The sequence below is a fragment of the Pygoscelis adeliae genome, unplaced genomic scaffold, assembly GCF_000699105.1.
Source record: "Pygoscelis adeliae isolate BGI_AS28 unplaced genomic scaffold, ASM69910v1 Scaffold218, whole genome shotgun sequence".
Classification (NCBI taxonomy): domain Eukaryota; kingdom Metazoa; phylum Chordata; class Aves; order Sphenisciformes; family Spheniscidae; genus Pygoscelis; species Pygoscelis adeliae.
Window position 1 is genome coordinate 4,175,816 of NW_008825433.1, and position 10,920 is coordinate 4,186,735.

The following is a 10,920-nucleotide window of genomic DNA, read 5'->3' on the forward strand; positions in this document are numbered from 1 at the left end:
GTTTGGGTTGGAAGGGACCTTTAAAGGTCATCTAGTCCAACTCCCCTGCAATGAGCAGGGACATCTTCAACTAGATCAGGTTGCTCAAAGACCCATCCAGCCTGACCTTGAATGTTTCCAGGGATGGGGCATCTACCACCTCTCTGGGCAACCTGTTCCAGTGTTTCCAGGTGATGTGAGGGAAATCACACCTGAAATCGTGTGAAGGGAGATCTGCGTAAGTGGAGGTGTGAATCCTTTCAGTGGGTGCTTGGGAGGCGTGTGCTGGTATGCGAGGCTGTCCCCGTGTGTGCAGGGGATCTGCTGCTTCTACCTGCTGGTGGGCTGGTCCCCGGGGTTGCGCCTCAGCCTTGGGACTGGGGGGGCACAGTGCCATGCTCGGCTGCATGCTGGGAGAGTGCTTACTGCTGCTATCCCTGGGGCAAGGTGGGGTAGTGGTGGCCGACGGGTGCTGGGGAGACCCCAGCTGCTCCTCGTGGCCCACTGGCTACCTCCTGCAGACACTGGTGGCAGGGATGAGATGTCCCAGCAGGGGAGGAGCTGTGCTCTGGTTCCCTGCACCAGCCCCTGAGCTGCTCTCCCTCCCTGCAGAGCTCCGCTTGGACATGCTGCGTTACGTTCAGTGTCTCTGGGAGATGCTCAGCTCCAGTCACGAGGAACCAAGCCCCATGGCTTTTGAGCCTGTGGCTCAGCATGCGTTTGGCATCCTCTGCATGGCTCGGCTCCACTACCACCACTATGATCCCAGCACCTTCCTGCAGGGAGTCCCATGGGACCCAGGGTGCAGAGCCTCGGGTCCCTACAGCAGCCAGCCCCAGGGCTGGAGGTGGCAGGGGTGCCTAGGGAGAGCTGGGCTTCTTGCAGGCACTGTGTGCCATCCTCTCAATCTGCAGCCCAGGCTATTGAGAGCAAAGCTCCTGGAGCAAAGCGGGTGAGAAGAGACAAGCGTGTACTTTCTGCTCCCCTTTTGCCGAAGTCAGGTAGTTGCTTGGGATTGGGACTGGCAAGCCCTTGCATTGCACGTGCCCTTAAGGGACCTTGGGGTCCATCTGGACTTACGGAGGTGTTGCCAACCTGACAGCACCTGTTCACAGCAAAAAAACCATCATCTCTTTAATTAGTTTCCCGCTTCCTGCCGTCCCTTCTGCGTGCATGTGTTTGGAGTTGCAAATGTGTGCCCAGGGTACTGCTTACACGTTAGATGACTGTAAGGGAATGTAGGCTGCTATTTTGGCTGGAGACCTATATTAAAACTTGTGTTTCATTCCCCCAAGCTCTCCCAGCTGAGCATCGCTTGACCTGCCACTGAAACACAGGCTGTCCCAGGCAGAAACGTGGCAGCTACTGCGGCTGCGGCACAGGATGCGAATGCGTTGTCCTTCTGTGGCAGGGAAAGGGGAGGATGGGACGTAAGTCTGTGCACTAGGGGTTCGCCAGGAGAACAGCAGGAAATGCTGTCTCCCAGGATCAGTGATGGCCTGGCATGGCCACGGCTCAAAATCCAGCATTTCTACTGCAGCAACCTACTTTACCAGCCCAGGGTGATATGGGCACCACAGATGCCTCCACAAAACTACCCTTTGGTAGGATAAGATCCTTCTTCTCCTTCAATTACAGAGCAGGTTTAGTGCTACTGAGCTTATGAGATCTAGCAAGATCATGACTTGGTTATGCTGTGACCTCATTGATGACCCACTTAAATCCTTGCAGGCTCAGAAAGAGGAAAGGAAGTACTGAATTTCATGCCCAAAAAGGCCAAGAGCAGCAAAGGACAAGAAAGAAAATGGGCTCTGGGCTCAAAGGTCCCCCTAAGACTGTCCTACCTGAGGCAGCAGGCTGCAGCCCTGCTCGCTGACCAGGTGTTTTTTAACATTTGTAGGGAGGTGGTGCAGGAGATGCAGCACCCCACAGTGCAGGGGCTGCTGCAGATGTAGAGAAGGGGCTGCAGTTCCAGCTGGAGGTGCAGAAGCTGAGGAACGTGGATACCAAACTGGTGTGGAGATGGTATAGGACTGGCCTGATGCCACATGGTGAGTAGCTGTTGCAGAGCAACTCCTCCCAGCCTGAGCAGGTCTTTCAGCTGAGCCCATGGGTAGCTGTGGGCATGGAGAAGCTGGGGAGGGCTGTGCAGGTGGCTGAGTGCTCCCTGCTCAAAGATGTGCTGCTACCACCTCCAGAGCTGTTTGATGAGCTGTGGGACTTGGTCCTCAGCAGCCTCCTGCGCCTCTGGGCCGCCTTCTGGAAAGCCTGGCTGCAGAGGTCACCTGAGACCACCCACAGACCCTACGTAGGATGGCCAGATTGACACCCCTACTCTGCTTTAGGAGCCCTATAACCCTTGCTGGCTGACGTGCGTGCAGTGTAAGGCTGTGGTGGGCCTTTCGCATTGCCCACCTTCCACCATCGCTTGGCCAAGCTGTAACTACTGTCATGCAACCAACACATTGCGGTTCCCCAAATGGCCTGGAATTGGCTGCAGGATCATTAAGCCTTCCCCTAGTGCCCCTGCTTGGGGGATGGGGGCTTATTTCTTTCTGTAGGGCTGGGTCTGTCACCCTGAGAGCAGGGAGCCACTTTTCCCATGGGACATGGGAGGCGGAGAGCAGAGCTGGGGTGCTGAGCCATCAGGCCTTTGCTGCTCGCTCACCGCACAGTGCCGAGAGCCCAACAGCTCCCACAGCGGGGATGGACCTCCATCCAGCGGCCCCAAGGGCCACTACTCCGGTTGCCTCTGCAGCAGCAGCCCTTGGCCCTCCAGGGGAATGACGAGGGGGGCTCAACTTCCCCATCAGTTAAGGCATTACCTTGAAGGTCAGCGCACAGACTCCTACCCCTTAAGGGGCCAGGCAAAAGTTTACAAGGGGTCAGCGTTTTTTAAGCTAAAAAGTCAGGCCGAAGGGGGGTAATTTCTTAAGGCTGCTGCTGGCAAGCTCAGGCTCTGCTTTTGGAGCACGGTGCAGGAGCAGCTCAACCGAGCATTCCTCTCCTCCTCCTCCTCACACCTACTCTCCAATACCGAAAGGAGACATCATCTCCTGTAGAAGCTATTAATACAGTAACACCAAAGCACCCCGAGAAAGCACTTTCCCAATAAGACAGAGCACCCCTTCCCCTCCCCGCATCTGGTACTGCTGTGGCCCAAGTGAAACATAGCTGCTGTGCAACACCGTGCACCAACGCTGCTTTCAACTGACAGCACAAACCGTCCCCTGGGACTCCACGCACCCTCTCCAGCACCCTACCAGCCTTGTTGCAAGGTCCCCAAAGCACTGGGCTGGATGTTCAGCTCTCCCCTGCGCTCAGGTTCCTTGCAGAGATGTTATGAGCACCATCAGCACCTCTGCATCCAGAAATGAAAAGAAGTTTGAGAAAGCACTGAGCTGCTCTGCTGCAACGTATGGGAACGCAGGCAGGGTCTGCAGTGAGCAACAGCCTGCCTCACTGGCAGGGTGATGAAAGAAAGGGGCCTGGGCACCCCTCTGATGGCTGAACTCTTGGCAGCAGGGGCAGATGCCCAGGGACCTTGGCTCATAGCCTCCATTGCAACAAGCCCTGCTTTAAGTTCTCTGGCTGGAAGTAGCATTTGCTGAATGAGTAAGGTCTGCAGTCCTGCTGCAACTGTAGCCGTCAGTGCTTTAGGGGAGCAGAGGAGGATAGCGGGGAGCACCACCAGCCCCTAAAGGCTCCCCATTCCTTCTGCCTCCAGGTCCTCATATTTGTATCAGGCACTTAGCCAAGCACAAAACCAGCTTCCTGGCACTTTGCAAAGATGAGGAGCCTTAGAGACCACATACGAGATATTGGGCTGGACAGGGAAGAAAGTGGTCCCCTTGTCCTCTAGTGATGCCTGCAGGACCACTTCCCTTTTTGCCCAGGTGAGCTGTTCACTGAAGAAAGGAGGGAGAACAGGCTCTGCTCACAGCAGCTATTCACTCTCTCCCCCTCACGCAGACAACTAAGAAAAGTGGAGGAAGTCTCTCATTAGGGAACTGGGCCGTTCCCTTCTACATCCTCTTCACCAATCCTTATCTATGTGACAGCCATTTTCCTGCTCCCCATCCATCAGCACCACTGTGCTTCCATCCCTCCTCCCCCTCTCCCCAAAAGCATGCAGCTACTGCCTCCTCCACCTCCCTCCACAGTGCCAGGCAACCCTACCGGCTAGTGAAACTCACCCCTGTCAGGCTGCTGTTGCTGCTCTCAGGGTGAAACCTGCTTGTATCACTATCCTGTTGCACCTTTGCATCAGCTACCATTTGTGATCTCTCTTTATTTAGGTCAATGCAGTATCTAAAATAATGGTGCTTTGGCTAAGAGCTCTAGACATCACTCTAACAATGAAGTCTGAAATGTCTTTACGAGTTGAGTTTGCTGCGTCTGCTAGCACTTGTGGAAAGCGACCAGTTTAGGAGGGAGACCTGCTCACCTCAAGGCTAAGCGTCCCGCTGCAGGGAGTTCCACGCTGCAACACAGCAACAGTCCCCATTCACACAACTCAGCAGATCCATGGCGGTTTTTAGGTAGGTGCTCGTAAGTAAGAAGCCAGGAGGCAGTGTGAGAAGGAAGAGGAGTTACAAGGGAGTAGCAGGAGGAAACAAGGACAAGAACATTCATCTGAAGCAAAGAGGTAGAAGCTGGGATGATTTTGTTCCCTCCGTGCTTCAGTACTGAGGACTGGCTTTAGCACTACTCGTTGCATAGCCTAACAGGCATAGGCTGAAAAAGCTGAGCCCGCAGGCGGCGGGGGGGACAGAACTTCTCTCCCCATTTCTAAATTATAGCAGCATTTTTAATCAGAGGGGTGTCCTGAGTTCTGCAGTAGGATGGGACTGCTTACAAGACTGTGTGCTGACTTGTGGGGCTGCAGGGACAGAACAAACCCCTTTGCCAGAACAGAGCAGGAAAAAAAAAAAAAAAGATGCAGCTAACGAAACATCAAACACTCTCTACCATTTAATGGCTTTAGGATAACACTGTACCATCTCCCCATGCTCTCATGGAGACTCTTGGTGCTGGTCTTGTGGCAAGAACTGCACTGTTCCAGAAGAAGTAGGATCTGCTGCTGAAACTGGTGCTTTCCGAGGCTCAGTCTCCCCACGTCCATGCTGAGAACAGGCAGCATCGTTCTGTCAGTGGGATCAGGAGCGGGGTCTCTGCTGATCCCCGATGGCCAGAAGCCAAATGCTCCAATGCAGCAGTTGCAGCAATGTTCAGTGTGGGAGCTGCTAAACCTTTCAGATCAGCAGAGTATAACACGTGCTCTGCATCAAGTGTCCACATAGCTTGTAGCTGGGCTGCATACAGCTGTCCTGCCACCAAAGCATCAATTATTTCAGAGTTTACTCTGAGCAAACTCCAGTGCAGTAGTCAGGGCTCCCTGCATGCCCTTGGCATTTCCACTGCCCTTAGCAACGATGGGAGAGCCTCCTGCCTTCCCTTCCATCTGCGTACAGACAGCCACGGCCCAGTCAGCTGCGGAGAACACAGGGAGGCAATTCTGGGGAAGAGACACAGAGCAAAGTAATTTGGACTGTGGAGCACTCTGCAGTCTGGAGGAAGAAAGGTAACAACGTTCTCTCCTCACCCAGCCTAGGTCCTCACTAACCTGAAGCAGTCATGACTGCGAGGACCGCAAAGGCTGAGCTTACATGTTAATGCTGTGTCCTGCCCCTGGGCAAACACAGCCTGGAGGATCCAGGGATATCTGGGCCCAGCAAAGACTGAAAGCATATCTGGTCCCAGTATGGTCATCTCAGGTCCTACCCCTGTGTGATTAACCACCAACACTGGGCAGAATCCCAGGAAAAGCCTCAACTGGGACCTGCTGAGCAGTGGGTCCAGTCTCCCTTTGTAGGCAGGTTCCCCGTGTCTCTACCAGGGTTCTGCTTACCTTGGACACCTGACAGGCACAGAGTACCTCACCAGAAACCTGAGGGCTGAGCAGCAGGACTGATGTGCCAGGAGACTTGTCACACAGCTGGTTCACTACCTTCATTAGGATCTAGGAGAGGCAGGGAGAAGAGGGGTCAGGCTACAGCAAAGGAAACTGGCATGCAGCAGAAAACGTGCCCGGGAGCTCCCTCTTAGGAGCTGCTGTATGCAGCACCTGAGGTACCGCTGGGCCAACAAGTAAGGTGGATTACTCACGGAGAGGGAGTCAGCTGGGACGGTATCAATGATGACAGGTTGGTTGCAATGTTTTGCTAGCAGGCTTTGTGCCTTCTCTGCAGCCTGGAGGAGGAAACACACAGTGCTTGAGGGGCTACAGGTGGCACAGCGTGGGCTGAATGGGGATATATGTATGCAACGTATGTACATAGGGAATGGAAGTGCTCTGTGGGATAGAGCGGGGATGTATGTTAGCAGAAGTAAGACCGGCAGACTGAAATCTCCACATGAAGACCTGTACAACCCTCCTTCCTCAAAAGCAAGTAGAGATGAACCCCTTTCCAAAGTGGAATGGACAGTGACCCGTTCAGTCCCCAGCCTCTCTCCTAGACCTACACATTGCCATGTGTCTCAGGCAGGCTCCTGTGGCAAAATGCTCCTATTTTAAGAAAAGAATAGTTCTTGCTGAGAACACTAAGTCACAAATAAGCATTTCCAAAGGGGTTTTAATGTAATCATGTACATTAGCAAGACACAAATGCAGTGGGAAGCCAGAGCAATATCCATATGGCTGGAGAAAGGCTCTGTCCTGCCACTGTCTTACTGCATGACCTTGTAAAGGCCATTTTCAGGGCCACCTCATCTCTCCATGTATGAACAGCAAAGTGATGTCTATCCACCTGTTGGTGTTTGCCAAAAGTGCTGATAATGGGGCTCTCCATCTTCACAGGCAGAGAGACATGGGGATTCTGCAGGTGCCAAAAGCCCAGTCAGTCATTCACTACATTTTAAATGATGGCCCTGGTTAATGCCCGTGAAATAAACCCAACACAGGGCTTGTATGGCTGGTCCACTGGTGTATGCCACACAGTGCTATTAGCAGGCTGCAAGTGAGTGTGCTGCTGCCACAATACCTGCTGCATCTCCAGTTTCTTGATGGCCGTGTTGGCTGTTCGCTGTAGTGCTTTGAGGATAGTCTGTAGTTCTTTTTTTTGCCACTGGGGCACTGCAGTGCTAGTCAACACCTGCAAGAAAATTTGCTGTGTAAGGATACTAAACCGTACCTAGAAATAAACTGCTCGTTCTCTGGGAGGTCAGGCTGGAGCCTGGCCTCTTCCTAGACCCTCCTATACTCCTGTGTGATCAGGCCAGCCAGTCACTGTGGCATGTAGCTTTCTCTTTTCAGCTGGGCATCTAAAGCCTGGGGAAAAGCCTGGAAACCCTTTTTCACTGTTTTACCCTCCCCACCACTGTCTTCTCCCACATTCCCTCTGGCAGCAGGTCATCTGCAACAGAGGCAGCTAGACACTAGTTGAAATCTTTGCGACCAAAGTGGCACCAGCAGGTAGCAACATGCCCTTGCTGTTGACCATGGTAAGATGTGAACCTGGTAGGGAAGAAGTCATGTGCCTCAAGCATATAGAGCCCACGCTGAGATCTTTCTGTACAGGAGTGTAATCCTTACTTTGGTCAACTGGCCCACTTCTTTGGAGAGTTTCTGCATCTCAGGAATAGAGGTGCTCCTCTGCTTCATTCGTAGGGAGAGAGAGTCCACTTCCATAGCCAAACACTGGCCTACTTCCCGAGCCTGAAGAGAAGGAGGGAGAGAATGCTTCAAATGCAGCAACATAAAGAATGAATGGGAACAGAGAAAGTGAGGAGGCAGCAGGGTCATAATCACTGAAGTACTGCTCAGGATCCAGTGGGAAGACACCTACAGACAGAGGCTTTAAGAACAACTGTCCCCAAGAGACTTTGGAATGGAACGTTCCTCTCTAGATTTGCAACCAACACTAGATGGTCACACCCAGGGGACCAAGCTGTCGTGTATTTATGTTTCCTCAGTATCTCACACCAAATCATCAGGATTTCAATGAGAAAAACTTGGGAGCTTCGTTTATTTCTTAGTGCTCTTTTTTCATTAGCAAATGCAATCTTGAAACTAATGACTGAAGAAACAAAAGAATCACTAAAACTAAAGAAAACTCATTAGCTGTTCAAGCACATCTTCTGAGGACCAGTTCAGCTGGTCTTGGTGCATTTCTTATTGCTTTCCCCAACACTAATACTACCGTTAATAAAAAAGCTAATACAAGCTTTTTTCACCAGTGAAAATCCTTATGGTTTGGAGCATTTCCTCTCTGCCAGATCTTTGTGCCCATGATGGTCCCGCTAGACTTTAGACCAGGACAGCAGAGAGTATGTAAGAAAAATTGTGGACAGTGAGGACTCCTCTGCCTGGCTAGGATACACATCCCTTGTTTCAAGTCACTCCCTCATGCCTGCAGTCTCCCTTGTCTGATTTAACACATGCATACAGCTCCTCTTGGGGGCTCTCCAGGCCAGCACTTCCAGCAAAGCATGCAGATGTGCCCTGCAGCTTTTCACTCCTCTGCACCACGAAAAGCCTTGCTAGGGACACAGATGCACAGGGGACAGCCGGCCAAAAAGCAACAGATTTGCAGGGGTGGGCTTTGCCTTTAGTCTTCCCAGTTCCACTGACAGCGAGTCACTCGACACTGACTGCAGCCTTAAAGGAAGCGGGCAACGTTGCAGGGCCCCTGACACTTCCAGATATTCGAAGGACAGAGCGATCTCACAGACACAATAATAGGTTGCTTACTTTTTATACAGACCCATCCAGACCAGAACCACAGTTTAGCAGGAAAAAGACTAAAGAAAAGAAGCAAAAGGGCTGTAAGAATGAGGCCAGAGCCCTATAACCATAAAGTGCAAATCCAACTGTGATAGGCAGGAGGTGAGCAGGAGGTTAAACCAAAGCACAAAGGATCACACCTTTAAATACCTACTTGGGGACTGAAATTTAAAGTCTAGGGACTTCCTGATATTTTGTGCCAAGTTCTTATCTTGGAAAAGGGGGTCTGAGGGGAGGAACGAAGGTCAAGGAGACAGGAGACTAGATGGGGGGAGTGGAGGTGAATAATGAGGTACGGCAGCAGAGCTGGGTCCAGGGGTGAAGGAGGAAGCCAGATCAGGCATAGCAGGGAGGCTCCAGCCAAAGCAGGGGGAAGATAATTGTCTAAGCAGGAATCTACAAAGTTGGCTCCTTCTGGCATTGCCTTGACACGGCAGAAATCTCAGTTCCTCCTTTCTTACCTTTTTGGCTTGTCCCCCTGTCACTGCAATGACACGGCTAATCCCTTTAACAAGCTGACGCTCACTGATGATGGTCAGATCTTCCATAGCTCCTGTTTGTAGAAGGTGGCTGCAAAGTCAGCAGAGAACAGGAAAGAAAACAAGCTGCTCTCTGGGAACAGAAATCAGGACGCCTGCTTTCCTTTTAGACAAGTCCCAAGTCCAACAGCCCCTCCCCAATCCCAATAGCTTCAATCCTTTCCCATCCCTAAAATCCTGATGGCACCCTGTCAGGCACGAGACAGCAGAGTTGAGGCTACTCCAGAGGAACCTCTGCGCTACTTGCCCAGCAGGCTGCTGTCAAATGGCACATAACAGCCAAGTTCTGCCTTGCCTTCCTCTCCTTTCCTTCAGCAGCGGGATGAATTGGGATTCTTCTCTTCTACTCAGCTGCTACTGAACCTTGCAGAAAGTAATTTTTTTCCTCCAACTCCACCACTCTCTTTGTCAGGCCAGCTCACAGACTGGCCAGTAGACTCCAGTCACAGGGTAGTCGTGCAGTCACAAGGCACTGACAACCTCCCTTTTCCTTCTTGGCTATTCAACACTGGATAAGAAAACAACTACGGTGTCTCAGGTTCTGTTACCACAAGTAACAAGTAATTTCAGACAGCTTCACAAGAATTGATCATCTCCACTCCCATGCAGTTTCTTGTCCCACTACTCCCACAAGAATGATCTCATGACTAGAAACTTGCTCATTTTCAGCTTATCTGCTCGAAAGCCACTTTGTTCCTAGGTGGATTTTTTTTGTGTCGATATTGTCCTAAGATTGATTAACTCTTCTTCTACTCTCATTACTGCTAAAAGCAGAAGAGGGCAAAGATAATTAATTAAAATAATCAGTGGTCTCAAGATCTCACAACCGTCTCAGAGACTCCTGCTGGGTCCCCAGTCCTCCTGCAACCACAAAGCTAAAGCCCTGTTGTGACACACACCCCCTTCCCACACTCTGCTGGCACCCTGCAGCTTCCAGGTTGGTTTCAGACTATGAAGCAAGTAAAAATGCTTTGCATTTCATTAAAGTTTTCTCACCCTGGGACTTCCAAAGCTTTGTAACTAGCCCATCCTGTCCTCACGAAATCTTTCTGGTGAGAAAACTTAGTTGCACAGGGACAGGGAGTGGAGCTTGCAAGAATGTCTCTACCTCAGCCATCAGTGCCCACAAACACATCTTCTGACTGCAAGTAAAAGTCACTTACGTCCCACAGCAGAGCTCCACAGAGGTCTGCATTGCAGCGTCAGAGTCGCGGGTCAGCACACTCTCCACAGGGACCCCCAGAGATACTATCCTCACTGGATCTGGATACCCCTGACAGAGGAGACAAGGATCAGCAGCTAACAACATGGTCCTTCAGGGGCACTTACAGATTAACTACGTGGCTTCAGGTGTCTGCCTCATTTTTCCCCTATTCTAGAGTGGGCCTAGAGTCAGGGGCAGCACTGCTTCTCCCCCACAGCCAGCCACCGCGGGGAAAAGGAAACAATCGGGTAACACTACAAGCTTTTGGTCCAAAGAAATGAGCAGAAAGCCTATGCATCACCAGCCTCCACATTTTACAACACAGTGCTCCTGAGATCTCATCTCTGTCCTATTTTCCTTCCCGAGTTTTGGGAGTCAGAAACCTGTTGCATCAACGTCTCTTGTGACCCAGG

At 51.6% G+C, this 10,920-nt stretch overlaps 1 protein-coding gene across 1 annotated transcript in view; it reads right to left on the bottom strand.

Moving 5' to 3' along the window:
- Positions 1 to 4,941: 4,941 nt before the first annotated feature.
- The window catches only part of AARS2 (alanyl-tRNA synthetase 2, mitochondrial), a 17,445-nt gene continuing 11,466 nt past the window's right edge, over positions 4,942 to 10,920 (bottom strand). Inside the window, 7 exon segments of the mRNA XM_009331119.1 lie at positions 4,942 to 5,497; positions 5,891 to 6,001; positions 6,148 to 6,231; positions 7,023 to 7,133; positions 7,574 to 7,696; positions 9,226 to 9,334; positions 10,467 to 10,576. Of these exon segments, the coding sequence (XP_009329394.1) occupies positions 5,333 to 5,497; positions 5,891 to 6,001; positions 6,148 to 6,231; positions 7,023 to 7,133; positions 7,574 to 7,696; positions 9,226 to 9,334; positions 10,467 to 10,576 (813 nt within the window). The 3' untranslated portion in view covers positions 4,942 to 5,332.